Below are 18,437 nucleotides of genomic sequence, written 5' to 3' on the forward strand. Positions count from 1 at the left end.
TCTAGACAGCTGTTATTTCTTATAATGTAAGCCCTTTAAAATGTCCTAGTTCTGAATAGCACATTAAGGGTTTAAGCTAAATGATATAACTGAATTGTGTAAAATGAGGAGATAACATTTAATTTCAAGTTCAGTATGACAACTGCATCTTTTTAGCTGGGCATCAACACCATCATAAGCACATCTTTGATATTATTGTTGATACTTGCCTTCTAACACACACAAATCGCACATGACAGTTAGTGGAAGGAAGAAAACAATGACAGACCAAGGGTGGTCTGTGTAAAAACAAATCATTTTGTTCAGTGTACTTTTATTTAATTAAACATTTAGTATTACATTATTTTAGGAACATATAGAACAGACTAAAGGGGTTGAGCACCATTTCAATAGACCAGAAGGTTTAATTCTTCTTTTATTGTACATTTCTCTCTTTATAATTATAATATGTTGATACAGTACAGTACTGGGTGATATAAAAAGGCACCCATAAACCAAAGAACAATTTAGCACTTCTAGTCAAACTGACTTTGGTCTATTAGAGTAAAATAAAGTATAAACAAAAAACTCAGGTATCTGGATGGGTGAAGCATGCAAACTTCAATTGCAAGACACTTGAACTAAGAATCAAACCTGACATTAAAGAGCTGAGATGCTGCACTGGTGCTGATCTGTCTAGTTTCTTATAATAGCAGATATGGCAACACTATTGCTATGCACCTTTCACAATAGCGAAGAAGTGATAAGAAAACAGAATATTCCTTAAGTAAGCATAAGGACTACCCAAAGTACATAAATGTGGATATTGGCATAATCAATAAATGCAAAAATGTTTAGGAGCAAAAATCGAAATGATTATCACCCAAAAAAATAATGTTTATTACTTCAGCCCATTTAAAAAAAAAAAAACAACAAAACAAAACAAACAGTAATATAATGCAAACCAAATTACATTCCCACGCACTGTCACATATGCATGTTTAAAAGTAGTGGTTATGTTGGGATCTAAAAAATGTTGCTTTATTCTCAAATTAAATTTGTATCAGCAGTTCCCCTGATTAGTCCTCTAGATCAATGTAAGGCTGATCCACTGTAACAAAAGAAAAATGGGAAAAAATTAACATACTTTAGTTTTTAGAACGGTCCTCTTACATTCCAGTATTGTATGAGTTAGGTTATTGAGCAGTTCTAAAGCAGGCAGATGTGCATGAACCTGCGAAGGACTGGCACCTCACCCAGAGGTTGTTTCTGGGTGATGCCCACCGTTGCCTAACCATGAATTAGATTAAGAAGCTCTGAGAATCTCATGAACAGGCCTAAGAAAATATTTTTTGTAAAACCCTGTTTCTACTTATTACAATCAATTAAACAGTCATATTTGATATAACACCCTTTATACAGCACAATAACAGAAACCTTTCACAAGCATGGGAGACCTTAAAATTTGCAGCCAAAATGTAGGAGATATGCTGCATAAGTATTGACTGTGGCAAGCAACAAATTTAATTTGCAACAACCATTCATTAACCGAATCCACTTCTTCCACTACAGAGTAAAAAGCAGCAGAAAAGAGGAGGCAGGAGAAAACCTGGATAAGGCGCAAATTCACAACAGTACATTTCACACAGTGACACACACTGGGTCAATTTAGTGTTTAAATCTGCATAACATCGGGATGGAAACCAATGGAAAATGATCAATGGAAGAGCCCCTGGTTAGCAATTGAAGTTAAATATATAGGACTGTGAAGCAGTCTACACAATGTCCACTCAAATTACAGAAATGGAAGTAGAAGGCATTGAAAAATGACAGTATAAACATTTAAAGTAGCTTTTATTTCCTGAGAAAATATCTCTTGTTGCATCGGTCTGGATTACCGATAACAGTCTGGAAGTTTAGAAGAATCTTAAAATCTGATTTAAGTCAAGCTCAGTGGAATACATTTTAGCTTAAATAGCAAATCCCTTGTCATAGTACAAAGCTGTCTAACTCTCTTTTGTGAACAAAGAGCAGCTGAAAATCTCTGAGCGCTGAAGGTGTAGATGGATAAAATTATGCAAGTCTGACTGAATGGAAGATATCAAAATGGTGATTTAGTGAAGGAGCTGTTGTCTTTTTTCAGTCTTCCCTTTTACAGGTGTAGTGGATTTTATGTAAAGTTATAAGAACTGCTGTGTCACAAGTCCAGTGAAATAAGTCTGAATCCTTAATTTCAGCTAAAAGTTGAGAGTCTTGATTATCACTATAGTGGTAGTATAAGAGAAAATTCTAATTTAAGAGGTCATAACTTTACCTGGAAAAAGTTTAGCTCCACAGTTCCAGTCTTTGCACTGTCCAGCTGTTGAAAGATTCCTACGATAAAACACAATTTTGGTATCAATGACATTTTTAACATTTTAGCATCATAGAAAATTATCTATGTCCTCATGAAACAACTTTGCTGCCAGTGGACTGAATACAATGCAGTTATTCTTCAAAGAAACACAAAGAAGATACATTTTATGTGAAATATCTTGAATAGATCATACTGTACACATTTTAAAAATTTCAGAAACTCACAATGGAATGTATTACAGAATTTTCAAAGTCATCTATATTAAGAGAGAGAAACATTCTGTGTGAATTTTACAAATTGGTTTACTGTTTCAAATTTACCTTGAGAGAGGTTATTTCAGTGTGTCTATTTTGTATAGTTTCCTTTTTAATTTATCCAGTTGCTGCTCCTTATAGCAAAACAGATTCCCAATAAAGTTTAGTGAAATGCCTGCCGAGTACCCCAGATAACAGAGGCTTATACCTGATGCAGCCTATACTGTATAAGCAGTAACTTGATTGCACCGACTCACTTGTCATGCTGCTTGAATCATGCCAAGTAAGCAACATGATATTTGTTACCAGAAAAGTAAAAAAATGCAAGGAAAGCAAAAAGTCACTTTAACTTATCTAGAAACTAATAAAATAGGAGAGGAACTATGCAAGCATGGTTCTGTAAACACAGAGTGAATACACATATACCCGCTTTTTATGTTACACCAAAAAACATCCTCATGGCTGCATTAGTTGCAGATTATAGTACTTCAATATATAACTGACACTATATCATTTATAGGCAAAGCAACACAGTGACCTGCTATTATATATATTCCATTGCAGCCAACAATTTTAACTTGAATCAACAAATTTTAATTCTCCAATGGATACTTATTTAAAAATGCTTATGCTTAGGAAATATAAACTACATATAGCCATAAAACATTTACAACCAATAAATAAAAATAGATAGATAGATGTAGCTTTATTTGTCCCCATCGGAAAATTTGGCCTTTTACTGAAGATCTTTAAATAAATAAATACACACACACTTTGGTCTGAACACACACCAGAATGACTATAAAAGAAAGAAAAGTTCTGACTTGGATGTCACAGTCATGTGAGGCATTATGTGGGCATATTGCTGTTGGTATAAAGGAACCCCAGTAGCGTTTCATGACACACTTATGCTGAATAATTTGTTGACTGAAAGCCCTTAGTGTTAGTGTGTCAGAGGGAGGTTATACACAAAAAGTGCAATTTTTACATTACCTAAGATGAAATCCGGTGTCTGTGAAATTCCATTTCAGCTGCCACAAACCTACTTGGGCTTAAGTTTTCAACAACATGATGTTGTAAAGGGCTATTACCAAACAAAAATGTATCATGTGTACTATACTAATACATGGAATTACATTTTATTATTACAGTTATTTTAACCTGAGTTTTTGTTACAAAAATAAAAAAAGAGACAAAAATGTGAGATATGTCTCTTTCATAAGTAAATAAAAAAATGAAAATATTCTAGCTTTCAAAGCAGTTGAGTAAGCCCCCAAACACACCTTTTCTTTTATCAAATTGCTCCTGTTTTTTAATGCTGTCTTTTTTTCAGCTCTTGTTTTTCCCTCTATTTCTATGGTCTCTCAGTATCTTTATACCTTCCAAGCCCACTGCTGCTGTCTACCTGGAAGTGCACATGGGTGCCACATTTTTTAAAACATTAAAACCACATATTGTAACACTGAATATTGTAAATATTCATATCTACAGTAGAGCAGGAAATTCCACAATATTCCACTGGCCTACGTTTTTATCATTTGGGAAATTATACAAGACATTGCAGTTTGAAAATAATCTTTATACAGTTCATTCTGATTTCAAAAGCCCTAACATGCTTAAATTGTGTTGAATTGAGGACCTGTTTAAGGAGAGCACACATGTCATCATTCCTCCTATACATCTCACAGCTTTCTACCTTTTCTCATGGCCATAAAATTAATTTTGCAGGTTTTACTTTAATATTTAATTTCACTGTTTTTATTAAAGAGTTTTAAGTCCCTTTAAAATCGATATAACTTTAGTGAACCAAGTATTCCCAAAAAAACTGCACATTAGAATTAAGGTGAACAGGACATTTGCTGTGTGTCAAATGTAGTACTCACTATAATTCTGCATAACGGTCATGCTCTTTTTTTCCAAAGTTTCCTTTGAAACGCCTCTGGTAAGTGTAGTTTTAACTCAAAGGGACAACTATAGTAACTTTATAGTGCAGTACAGTTTTTCTTTAGGGAGATCTCATTGATGTGTACTCTTTCACATTTTAAGAAAAAAATATAATGGAAATGGGACAACAGTAAAAGGTAACATGAGACAATAGTAAAAAATACAATGAGAGAAATATAATCACGTCAATTAATTGTTTTTGATTAAAATCTAAAAGTATCCAGACTTTTTTGATTTAAATGTTTAGAAGAGTGAATGCACAATTAAAAACGTATTTAGACTAAGTAAAAGATGGGTAGAACGGTAATATTCAGACTTGTGCATGTGAAATTTACTTATCAAGATCATCACATTTAAGATATATTTTAGATTCTTCAAGGTGGACTTTAAGAATATAAATATGACAGATTTTTGTTTCAAACTGCCATGGTCAATATCCCTTTTTTGGTTCCTTTTGGTAAACAGTAAAGCACCATCATTGTGACATGATGTCAACAATGTTGAGTATACATGACTGAATCTTTTAAAAATTAGATTTTGGTGAAGTTTTACTTACTAAACATATGCTCAAGGCGAATTAAAGAAAGAACAAAGCTGTCAAAATCCATGGTTAGGTCTGCTTCTGCATATCGTGCAATAATAACTTCATGCATACGTTTGTTCAAGGTAAAACCTAAAGTGTGGGGGAAAAAAAATACTCAATAAGTGTGACAAATTATTATTTATTGTATTATTTGGCTGACTTGTTTAATCAAGGCGACTAACAACAGTGAGATACTGATGGTCACACAGCATCAGTAATGGGATTTAAACCAACAATCTTAAACCCACACTGCAGAGAACTTACACCATTTGTTCTGTTGTAGCAGAATCTTTTTCCTGAGTTTTATTTAAATCTACAAAAACATATCAATAAATACCACAACTCCGCAAAATGATAAACTCAAAGTTGGTTGGTCTGAAGTGAGCATTTAATATAGCTTATTTAATTTAGCTTTTGTATATTAAAAACCAAGATGTATACAATCCTCATTGGTAATAGAGTAGGCCTAATGCCAGACATGAAAATTAATCTACAATATGTGAGATGTGTCTTGTGTTATATCAAGAGCCTATAAGACAGTATTACCTTTCTTTGGCAACAGTTTTACAATAAATACAGTACCTGCATCTCTTAAAGCTCCCCGCATTTCTGGTGTGCTCATGGTACCAGAATGGTCCAGATCATTTTTCTTATAGATTTCCTGCAAAATGAATTTCAGTGATTTTTGGATGATGGTCATAGCTTTATATGTTATTAGACCATTATGCATCTAAATTGTTTACTTAGTGTTTGAAACAAATTATCTAAGACTAACAATGATAAGCAATAAGACAGAGAAATTATGTTCATAGTATGATAGATTATGGTGACAAAAGAAGTGGTAAAGTGACACAGAACAGGCAGCACATAGAAGAGAAAATCGGCTAGATGAAGAGTCTATCCTAATGTCATTGTAAGTAGAAGGAGGTTGTGGAGGGATGAGAAGCTGTGGGATTACAATTTGGGGGGACTGGAAAGGAATTCATCAAAGGTAACAAGAATTTCTTAGCAAAAAGCCTATGATGCTGGAGAGTATGCCTTGCCCAGTATTAGTTACCATCCTACAACAGATACTGCTGGGACAGACATTGGTGCTCAGCTCCCTTATATAATACAAAGTGAATACAGCTACTGGATGGATGGATAATCAAGTGTTGATGAATATATAAGTTTGACATGCTTTCAACTTTTGGACTCATCCTAAATTCATTCTTGCCTTATGCCCCATGGTGCAGGAACAGGCATCAATTTCCCATAACTCTGTAGTGAGACCAAACCTGTGCAAAACTGGATTGATGGATAGGTTGACAGAGCTTTTACAATAACGTAGCCACCTGCTTTCAGAGAACACTTTACTTTATTTAGTGAACATGTTTAGTTTTTGGAAAAGGGACATTTTTTTTAGTGAATTAATTAAGTCAGAATTAAAATAACAGAAACAAGAAATTCCTCACCAGGTATTTCTGGATTTTCTTCCACAATGTTGCAAATTCCTGCAGTCCAAGTTTACCGTTTCCAGATGTCTTTTTATGCGTTAAGGTTGATACGTTGTTGCATTGCTGTAACTGCAAAGTTTTATGTCAACATGTTTTTCTTTTCTACCAACTTACTTAAATGCTCTGTGTGTAGTTTTTGACACTAATGGAAAGTAACAACTAGTGTTTAGAGCAATGTCAACCTCATTTGTTTTCTTTAGTTAATGAGGGATCACATTTAAAGTCTTGTAGGATATCAGAAAAGAAATACAAAAATCCCAGTTTTTGTATCTTTTGATTTTTTAAATTTCTTTCTTTTCTAATTTGCATTTGTTTACTTTTACTCAAAATCTAACACATCCTGCCTTTACACTAAAGAAAGAACTGCATAGCAAAGATACATATGGCACACCAGTTTCGCCAACAAATGATGCTGAAACAAAACAATGCATAGAGACTAAAATAAACAAAAACACCATTAAAACCATTGACAATATGCTCAGTCATCCCAGATCCCAACTTATCCTTATGTCTTCAGTCCCTATAGATGAGCTTAAAGAAATATGGCAGTGGTAGCAAAGATGTGATGTGTGATTGCATAAAAGCCATTCCTGTAGTTGTCCACCTAGTTGACATTCAAATAAGCATTTCTGGCACTGATAATAAATATTTAAGCATTCTTGATCCCTAGCTTTCAATAAAAATATTCCCTGAACTATTTTTCAACTGTACATGCCCACCACATCCTGTCCATCTTTTGCAATCAACATAGTGATCCTGAACCAGCAGTTCATTCGTTACATCCTTATTGTCCATCACACTTACAAACACATTTTTTATCATCTGCAACTGGCAGATATTCCTGTTTCACTTCCCACTTTCTGTTCAAACCAGAGACTTCAGAAATGTAATTTTATTTGCTACTAATTTCGATTATAATTATTTTCTTATCTTATTTTCTATTTCTTCTCAGTTAGCTCCCAGTTTTTTAGCCTTAAGTTGTGTTTCCTCTAAAGCTTCTACCATACTAACACTTTTACCCAACCTTTTTTGTTTCAGTGCTAACCTGGACATTTGTTAAATTTATCATTACACTTGTAAAAGTGAGTTGGATCTTTCATATAGCAATAACAACACATTGGGCATGCTCCACTAAAAGCAGAGAAAATGTGATGATTCTCTTCATGTATAAATGGTTTCTGAATTTTACTTTGAACTCTCACAGATTGTTGTCCATGTCGTTTTTAAAGGTGTTAACCTCCATGTGTTTCTAGTGATTGATTGATAAACTGTAACTATCACTTTTCACATCACCTGCCCTGATCAAGCAATACAGCAGAGAATGTTTGTGCAGACCAGTGTAATGATTCTTAGTAGGTACTTTCACAACCAGAGAGTAATTTGTGGGTTATGCACTGGACTGGCATGCTATTGTGTCTTTATTCTTTTTTTGTGCCTGTAATCAAAAACGTTTTTTAGGAAAGCCATTTTTAACTTCAGAATGTGAACTGCTGAATTAATTTCATTTTCTTATGATAAGAGTAATAGGTTAAATAGTCATTTCTTAAATCATATTAATTGAATTGATTCAGCTTAGTTACATTATGAATCCATATTCTTTATCAAGTTTTTTTGTTATCACTAGAAATATATATATATATACCCAAAAAGTAAGCAATATAATTTAAAATACCAGACCAAAATTTAGGATACATCCATAAGATTGACCATAGTTCTGCAGGTGTCCAAACAGAACCCATCTGTTTTGATGTCAGTGCCTGTAAAACATAATAGTGTTGTAAAACAATGATGTATAACTCAGAAAGGAAAAAAAAATAACAATTGCTTTGATTTTATAATCTGATACAAAATTGGGAAAAGTCAAAATGTACATAATCTGATAGCTGACTGACATGTCTGTGTCAGAGGGTTTATCCATCTGTCCATCCATCTACTTAACCTGCCAGGTATGGGAATCTGTTCTGCTAGCATATTGTGCAAGGCAAGAATCAGGACTGGATAACAGATCATTTTGACTATAGTAACATCCACAGATGGAATAGGGAGAACAGGGAAACTCCTCAACTAGACTGAAAGGATTCAGAAACTACCCTAGACTCCTGGAGCTATGAGGCAGAATATCTGATGCATGCAGCAGGCCACAGAAGCCAGTATGTTGTTCTACGCTGCAGTCTCCTGGGAAAACAACTTGAGCTCAAAAGAAGCACAATGCATGAACATATTTATCTAGAATGCCTGCTCTATCACAGGACAATGTTTGGACACACTGGAAGCTGTAGTGGAAAAGAGGATGATGGCAAAGTTGAATGTCATCTTGAAAAATCCCCTCTATCCCCTATCTTCGATCACTTTAAAAACCTCATGTTTAACCTTCACCTTCACAGTGTGCTAAGAAGTGCCACTGTTTTTGTTTTTTTTTTCTTTGCCCAAATGCTATGAGGCAATTTAGTGTTTCCTCTGGATGTACTCTTTAAACTCATTTTGAAATATCTGAACAATATTTATTTATTGATTGATTGGCTGCATGATTTGTCCTGAGATTCTGTATCCTTGTTTAAGTTTCTGATGCTGTATGCATCTGAATTTTCCTTTAGAATTAATCAGGTTTATATAATCTAATCTAATGTAATCTAATCTAATTCATATCGTGTAGTTAATACCCAAAACAATACTTATCTCCAAAGAAATCAACATTGTGTACCACGTGAATGTTTTCATAAAAAATAGTTTGCAATATTTCATCACATCACAAAAGCAGGATTAGTGTACTAACAGATTTGTTTTGCAAATCCCTTACATTGGATTAAGTAGGTTTAGCAAATGGATGGGTGGACACATGGTGTGAATAAAATATGCCCAATGACTGACTGAAAACATGCAGTCCTTTTCTATGGCAGTTACTACACTTTTTAAATTTTGTTTTTATTTTAATATAAGGTGCAGTCTAATGGATTAAGTGGGTATAAAAGGTGGTACTTAACATTAGGCTACAGAAACATCATCTTGTTTCAGTAATATTGCATCAGAATTTGATGCGCTGGCCTGTGCTATTCACTGTTAATAATTTCACCTCTCCTTTCTCATGTATATTCTGCACTTTTTTTCCTCTGTTGTCTTCTGGGTTTTAAAGCTTTAAAAACCTTAATCGTCATAATGATTTTTTTAAAATTGTAATGAGTGTCTTTATGAGTAAATATATGTTAGACATGTTTATGTAGTAAGGTTTTTGTTGGTGTTTTTTGGCTTTGTTTTTTTTTTGTTTGTTATAATATTAATACATCTTTATAGCTGTTTGTTCACCGTAGAAGGCATTATGAATGAATAAACAAAGAATAAAGCTGAATTGAATATTGTGAAAATTGGACTTGGCAGGAAAATATATATTGATACTATTTCACAAGTCAGCTTTGTTTAAAACAAGTAAAAACTTACGCTTTGATACAATATTGTTTAGTATAGTTTTGAGTTCATGTGGAGAGATTTCCATGTCCTGTAAAAATTGAGAACAAAAAACACTTGACTAAGCTATACATTAATGAAAAAAGTTCCAATAAAAGTTGACAACACTGAGTGTAGTTTGGTAATTAAAATACAAAGGCTGGTTGAATATAGTGTTAGATATTATAATTTAGGTCACAAAAATTAAAATGCAGTAAAAAGAAAGAAACAAAATATTGAAAAAGAAAACAAAAAACTAAAGTGAATGATCACACTGAATAAATGTCTTGTAAAAAGTACTAAGTTAACTTACATTGTTCCATTATATAGCATATATTTATCTGAGAGATTTAAATCTCACTTTATGGAGGTATTTTGACTGTCAGTATTTGCACACATTACCTCCCCTGCCAGCCTGGAAAACAGATTCTTGAACTGTACATCAATTTCACTCATTGGGACAAGATCCTAATTGGAAAAAGAATTAGAAATGAAAATCAGTCAAGTGGAATGTACTGCCTTCCTTTAATTACTGTGGCTGAAACTTTTAAAATAGACCTGATTAGAATTTGTGAGTGGTTGCTAGAGTTAAAAAGGCCTTGGTGATGGAAATGGCAAAAAGAGGTTTGGCCCCCAGTAACTGGCCTAAAAGGAAATGTGCCCTGTCCATGACTTAAAAATATTTCCTACAAATCTCCTACAAAATCACAAGTAGAGAGAGGTGATAGGAACTGAGTAAAATCAGCATTATTCCCTCAAGGCACTAGATTGCAGCAAGTAAACCATTGTTGAAACTGATCATAGAGTTTGATACAAATCAAGGAATATAAGGCTAATATTGTATAACCTTATAGTAAGATTGAATTTGGTCAGTTACAAACACCACAAAAAGGAGCAACACTAGAAGCTGTGCAGAAAAGGGCAGCTACCATTGTCTTTCCAGAACTAACGAGCTTGTCCTCTTCTGATAGGCTAAGGGATCTTAACCTCTTTCCTTTTTAGTAAGGTCTATCGCTATAGTAAGCTAATCCAGATCTTTTGCATTTTACAAGAGAAAATTAATATTGATCTAGCAGATTTATTCAGTTAAATAATGAATCATGTATTTGAGGACACTGGAAAGTAGAAGAAGAGCATTTAAGATAGAAATCAATAAGAAAATTCTCAGACAGATTTGGGGATACCAAAAAAGGCTACCATGCTTTTCTGATGGAGTGGAAATCTCAACAAATTTAAAATTTCCTGATTAGGTACCGGGCAGTGTTATCATTCAATACCTAAAAGAACTTGAGTTAACTGAATGGTTTCTTCTTGTATGTTTTCTTCTTCTTCTTGCTCTTCATATTTTCGCACTTCTAAGTGGGTTCAATGTGCTTGATCAGCCTTCTCCAACCAGCTCTGTCCTTCACCTCCTCACTAGTCAAGCCCTTTTCCTTCTTTTACTTTATCCATCCACCTCTGCTTTGGCCTCCCTCATTTTCTCTTCCCCTGTACTTCCAATCCCATTACTCATTTGCCCACATATTCACTGTGTCTCCTCATCACATGTCCATACCACTTCAAACTATTTTCCTTTACCATCATAGATATCTCTCCCACTTTTGTTGTATCACTGATTGTGTAATTTCTTATTCTGCCCTTTTTTTATAACTCCACACATGTATCTCAACATTCTCATTTTTGCCACGTCTAACTTCTTCTCCTGAGCTCCTTTTACTGCCAATATCTCAGCTCCATACATCATTGCTAGTCTTAACACTGTCTTAAAAACCTCATGTTTAACCTTCACCTTAATTCTTTGATCACAGAATGCTCCTGATACCTTACTACAATTGTTCCATCCACACTGCACTCTATAGGTTATCTCTGCATATAGTTTTCCATCCTGGGCTACCACTGATCCTAGATATTTAAATTTATCCACTCCTATCAATAGCTCTTCCTGCAGTCTAACATCTGAATCCAAAAATGACACCTTTTATAAATACTATATGGTTATTTGGAACACTTGCATTTCATGTGTGTTCTGTGTCTACAACGATCTATGTAAACACATTGTTAAAACAGAAACATTTTTCATGTTTTAGTAATAATTGACAAAATGTAGACATGAAGTGTATAATGTGTGAAGCCTGAATTCCAAATATCAAAGAAACACTTTCACAAATGCTACAAATATAACAGAACAAATGCGCTTTTATTCAAAAATATAACTGCAGAAAAAGAACCCGCATTAGGATGCAACATTGACACGTATTTGCTACAACCGATTCGGTGGCGCAACAGTGTCAACTGCTGACTGGTAATCAAAACTTCACGGGTTCAATCCCGGACGAGTCAGTTTTGAGAAGTGAGCTGCTTGTATTCTTACTAATTTAGAATAAAAACATTTGATTCCAGTCTGTAACAGCCGGTGTATTTTATGATACTTGTAAAGGTTAGCTTTGATTTTTTTTTTATATAGTTTTATTCTATCAGCCGCATTCACGATCCCATGGCACTTGACACTGCTGTTTTCACATAGACGCAGTATAACAGAGGTAAACTCAAATCATGACGACGGTTCTACATCGGATCAAGAATGCACTTTTGCCATCGCTGTATTTTGTATATGTACATGGGAAGCTCTGCATTCTACTTGTGACTTTACACTGTAGGAAGTAAGTAAATAAATCAAGGTAAATAACATTCGACAACTCTAAGCAACTGACATGCAGGTAAACTGACTTGAGCTGAGAAAACTGTGCAGGGTGGAGGGATGTGATAGCAGGCTGCTTGCTGCTTATCCACACATTTACAGGACAAAAGACACTGACGAAGAGATGCAAAGCAATTTAAGGTGGGACGGATCTATGAGTTTTTTCGTAGGCTCTGGTAATTCTAGTGTTAAAGAAGACCCCTGGTGCTGATCTACTCTAATTGAAATCTTGTCTGTTACCCCGAACACCTCACTGCCTCATAATATCCTGGAAATCCTCACATACTTCTCTGATACACCTTACTTTGTCATGCACCACTAGACCTCTTTACGTGGCACTTTATCATAAGACTTCTCCAAATTAATAAACCCAATATGCAAACCTTTTCTGTTTTTCTCAATGATACTTTATTAGCTGTCTCAATGGAGAGGCTGTATTAGTTGTTCCTCTCCCTGGCAAAAAAAACTTAAACTGCTCCTCAAAATGTATCCCAAACCCTGAAATTGATTGTAGGAAAGACTCACTAGAGGGCCCATAGATACGAGGAAAGGGAGAAAGAGAAAGAAAACAAGAGGCAACCTTTAGCTAGTGTTGGGAGTTGGGAAAGTGGGAAGTCACCAGCAAAACATGTTAAGTTTTAGTCTCAGTAGAACTGCAGGACTTTGTTTTCCTTCTCTACTACTTTATATTTTAAATGTATTCCTCCTTTGTTATGTTTTATAAAACCCATTGTTGTAGTAAATATTTTTGCTTATTTTTAAAAGGGCTGGCATGTCCCTTATGCTTCTACAAAAAGTTAAACATTTAGTTACATCAGTTAAAGACTGAAAAAGATGGCATCTTCTGCTATTAAAGAAGAAATGCAGCCGGCAGATTGGCAACATTTTCTATATGATTAATAAAAAAACAAGTGTGCAGAGAATCTCAAATAATTTCAGTGAATATCTGGTAATAAATTAAGCATTTTTTTCTTTCCATTTACCTGATCATCAAGCTTGGCATCAATAGGATCATCGCAGGCCCTGAAAAATAATTTTCAGTTACTTATGCAGCCTAATATCTGTTATATACATGGCAAAGTTACCTAGTTTGCCTAAAAACAGCATTTTTAGAAACTTTAAATCTCAATTTGAGATTACAGTAGATCCTTGAAACTATCAACAGGTACCTTGGAGTTCTGTAAATTGCTAAACATTACAAATCAGCTATTTGACATTATCGTAATCAGCTGAGGGCGGTACGGTGGTGCAGTGGGTAGCGCTGCTGCCTCACAGTTAGGAGACCCGGGTTCATTTCCTGGGTCCTCAAAGCGTGGAGTTTGCATGTTCTCCCCGTGTCTGCGTGTGTTTCCTCCGGGTACTCCAGTTTCCTCCCACAGTTCAAAGACATGCAGGTTAGGTGCATTGGTGATCCTAAATTGTCCCTAGTATGTGTTTGATGTGTACGTGTGGGCTGGTGCACTGCCCAGGGTTTGTTTTCTGCCTTACGCCCTGTGTTGGCTGGGATTGGCTCCAGCAGACCCCCATGACCCTGTAGTTAGGATATAACGGGTTGGAAAATGGATGGATGAATAATCAGCTGATTTAAGGCAACCTCTTATGTTATTATCCAAGCTTTGCAATCATGTACACAGCATACATTTATACAGCTCTGGTCCCAGTGCACAACAAAGGCACAACGTAACGCCCTTGTCATAATCTACAACCTTACACGACCACTCAAGAAAAAGAACCATGTGCTGCTCCCCATCTAAAATTTGAAATACACTGCAACTCATGAACTGAGAACCTGGAATGAAATTTAAGTGAAAATGAGAGGCAGTTTTTTGTCTGCTGAATCTCAAATTGCAGTTGCTATAGCCAAACCAAAAACAAGGATTAAGCAACTGTTAACTTTTGGTGATAATTAAGTGCAGAGTAAAAGCATCATAGTAATTGAAGCCCTGTTTTTTTATATATAAATAAATAAATATAAATATAAATTGAAATTCATACTGGAATGTCTCAGAACCTTTCTAAGAATAAGCAACAGCATACAGCTGAAACTAACAATGTTAAAATGACACATTACTACCACATCCACAACTGCAGCCATCATTGATCTGAAAAGTCTATAGAAATTACTTTTTCATCCTGTCATGCATAAGTTGAGGCAAACCATGTAAGCGAATGAAACAGCAAGCTGTGATATTAGCACAGGTAGTGACCAAGGTTTGAACCTGAAAGGTGCTGCTTGATGAATTTAGGGAGCTTTAAGAGTATGAAGTATTTTGAAGGCAGCAGGAAACTTTCTACTAGTTTATGTGGAGCTTCACAAGTCACTGGCAGTTGTTATGGAATCATTATTGAATACAAATGGGCTTCTTTAAGTTATTGTAGGAGGGTAGCCTATCTGGAGTTCACCTTTTTATAGTCCATGATTGTCAGAAAAAGCTGTAATCAATAGAAGATGCTGTAGACATTCAGCCTGAGGACTTCTGCATGGCATGTAGAACCAGTGGCCCACCAGGTACAGTATTTCCTGACAAAAGCTTAAAAGTGAGGAACTTGAAGTGAGGAGTTAAGGCAGTGGTGAGGAGTTAAGGCAGTGGCAATGTTTCCATCAGGGGAAGGAAGAAAGGCTGGAATGTAGAGAAAGAGTATAGGTGAGATGACGCCATCACTGATCAGTGATCAGAAAGCTCTACAGCGAATTGTGTCAAGAGCGCAGAGGATTATCGGGATACCGCTTCCAGCCCTGAAGGACATTTATGGCACATGCTTCCTCAAGGAAGGCCACCAGCATCTGCATGGATTCCACTCACCCACGCGCACACTCTATTTAAACTTCTCCCATCTGGCAAATGCTTCAGAGTCTTTCCTGCATGGACCTCGAGGCTCAGAAACAGCTTCATCACAAGAGCTATAAATGAACTCAATCAGTCTATCAGGTGCTTATAATTACAATTACCTTCCCTGTATATACATGCACAGTATATTGTAGTTATGCTTTCATATAGTTTATTTTTCATTTTTTAATCATATTATTATTTTATAGGAAAATAAGTTAATGGAGGAGTTTCATATTGAATCTCATTGTACCATACGATGACAAAAAAAGAATTAAATTTAACTAAATAGAAGACAGCGCATATTTGCAGATGATTATGATTGGCTTCTAAGTTAATTTAGATTTTCAAGAGCTTTCCTTTTGGAGCTATGTGCTGTTAGAATACTAGGGTGTATACTTGGTGTCATTTTTACGATGAAATGCATTAACAATCTATCTGTAAAATGTAATATACATAATTTAACTTCATTTAAATAATGTATACTATTAATAATTAAACATGTGGGGGAACAGTCCCGCAGCCATAGCAATGAGGTGGCACTCTGTCCAAGGATTGTTCCTGCCTCACACACTATGCTTACTGGGACTGGTGTGACCCTGGATGGATGGAATAATTAAACATGTATAACAAAGATTTTTCAGTGTTCCTTAAAATTTTTGAAGAATCTGTGTAATGAGCTTATAGCTGGTTTTACATTTTGTAGAGAAGCTTATTATGTACCAATTGGTTATGTGGAGAAAGAAAATGTAAGGACAGGAAGTGGGGATTGGTATGTTTGACAGAGACAGTACTGCTACTTTTCCATCCTGGGTCGCACACATCCCAGCAAGCATCTTGCAGGAGGCAGGAACAATCCTTGGATGGGACACCAGCTGATCGCTACTGCTGTGCCACTGTGCTCCCACATGTTTAATACATGCTTTAATGCATTTGTTCATGAAAATGATATACAGTCATGTGAAAACATTAGGACACCCTTTGAAAGCATGTGGTTTTTTGTAACATTTTTAATAAATGGTTATTTCATCTCCGTTTCAACAATACAGAGAGATTAAAGTAATCCAACTAAACAAAGAAAACTGAAGAAAAGTCTTTTCAAGATCTTCTGTAAATGTCATTCTACAAAAATGCCTATTCTAACGGAGGAAAAAGATAGGACACCCTCACATGTATTCCCTCTTAAATTGGCTCAGATCTCACACAGGTATATCACACCAGGTGCACATAATTAGTAGATCGTTACTCTGCATGTTGAATGAGGCTTGCCCTATTTAAACCTCAGACATTTAGTTTGGTGTGCTCCTGACTGTTGAAGTGAGAGTGAGCACCATGGTGAGAACAAAAGAGCTGTCAGAGGACTTCAGAAAAGATTGTAGCAGCCTATGAGTCTGGGAAGGGATTTAAAAGATCTCAAAAGATTTTGAAATCAGCCATTCCACTGTCCGGAAGATAGTCTACAAGTGGAGGGCTTTCAAAACAACTGCCAACATGCCCAGGACTGGTCGCCCCAGCAAGTTCACCCCAAGAGCAGACCGCAAGATGCTAAAAGAGGTCTCCAAAACCCTAAAGTGTCATCTCGAGAACTACAGCAGGCTCTGGCTACTGTTGATGTAGAAGTACATGCCTCTACAATCAGAAAGAGACTGTACAAGTTTAACTTGCATGGGAGGTGTGCAAGGAGGAAACCTTTGCTTTCCAAGAGAAACATCGAGGCCAGACTGACATTTGCCAGAGATAAAGTTGACAAAGACCAGGACTTCTGGAATAATGTTCTTTGGACAGATGAGTCCAAAATTGAATTATTTGGACACAACAGCAGAGGACATGTTTGGCGTAAACCAAACACAGCATTCCAAGAAAAGAACCTCATACCAACTGTGAAGCATGGAGGTGGAAGTGTCATGGTTTGGGGCTGCTTTGCTGCAGCAGGACCTGGTCAGCTCACCATCATAGAATCCACGATGAATTCTACTGTGTATCAGAAGGTGCTTGAAGAACATGTGAGACCATCAGTTAGAAAATTAAAGCTGAAGCGGAACTGGACCATGCAACATGACAATGACCCAAAACATACTAGTAAATCAACCAAAGATTGGCTGAAAAAGAAGAAATGGAGAGTCCTGGAATGGCCAAGTCAAAGTCCAGATTTGAATCCCATTGAGATGCTGTGGGGTGACTTGAAAAGGGCTGTACGTGCAAGAAACCCCTCAAACATCTCACAGCTGAAAAAGTTCTGCATTGAGGAGTGGGGTAAAATTTCCTCAGACCGATGTCGAAGACTGGTAGATGGCTACAAGAACCGTCTCACTGCAGTTATTTCAGCCAAAGGAGGTAACACTCGCTATTAGGGGCAAGGGTGTCCTATCTTTTTCCTCAGTTAGAATAGGCATTTTTGTAGAATGACATTTACAGAAGATCTTGAAAAGACTTTTCTCAGTTTTCTTTGTTTAGTTGGATTACTTTAATCTCTCTGTATTGTTGAAACGGAGATGAAATAACCATTTATTAAAAATGTTACAAAAAACCACATGCTTTCAAAGGGTGTCCTAATGTTTTCACATGACTGTAAAGTATACATCTTAGTATTCTAAAATTTTCAGAGATCTCTAATATCATGAATGAAATGTATTCTGTGTGGCCATCACTGCCTGCATGCTCCTGTTGGCGTAAAAGAAAGCCGTTTTAAGACGCACATAGTGATTGATGACTGGGTCAGGGAACACATAGAATATGATGCATTTAACATGTTACTTTAGTTACGATAGGATTTGAGAAACTCTAGTAAATTAAACATAGATTTCAAGATGAAGTGTATGGCATTCTACTTGAATCAAAAAATAAACTACAAGATCCATCCA

At 35.7% G+C, this 18,437-nt stretch overlaps 1 protein-coding gene across 1 annotated transcript in view; it reads right to left on the bottom strand.

Annotated features, from left to right (window-relative positions):
- Positions 1-293: 293 nt before the first annotated feature.
- The window catches only part of LOC120516907 (calpain-2 catalytic subunit-like), a 79,045-nt gene continuing 60,901 nt past the window's right edge, over positions 294-18,437 (bottom strand). The window contains exons 13-21 of the mRNA XM_039738912.1: positions 13,732-13,771; positions 10,453-10,518; positions 10,045-10,102; positions 8,305-8,369; positions 6,571-6,639; positions 5,699-5,777; positions 5,090-5,206; positions 2,294-2,352; positions 294-1,090 (exon numbers count right to left, since the gene is read on the bottom strand). Of these exons, the coding sequence (XP_039594846.1) occupies positions 1,067-1,090; positions 2,294-2,352; positions 5,090-5,206; positions 5,699-5,777; positions 6,571-6,639; positions 8,305-8,369; positions 10,045-10,102; positions 10,453-10,518; positions 13,732-13,771 (577 nt within the window). The 3' untranslated portion in view covers positions 294-1,066. The remainder of the gene's footprint in view (positions 1,091-2,293; positions 2,353-5,089; positions 5,207-5,698; positions 5,778-6,570; positions 6,640-8,304; positions 8,370-10,044; positions 10,103-10,452; positions 10,519-13,731; positions 13,772-18,437) is intronic.

Source organism: Polypterus senegalus, chromosome 16 (genome assembly GCF_016835505.1).
Source record: "Polypterus senegalus isolate Bchr_013 chromosome 16, ASM1683550v1, whole genome shotgun sequence".
Classification (NCBI taxonomy): Eukaryota; Metazoa; Chordata; class Cladistia; order Polypteriformes; family Polypteridae; genus Polypterus; species Polypterus senegalus.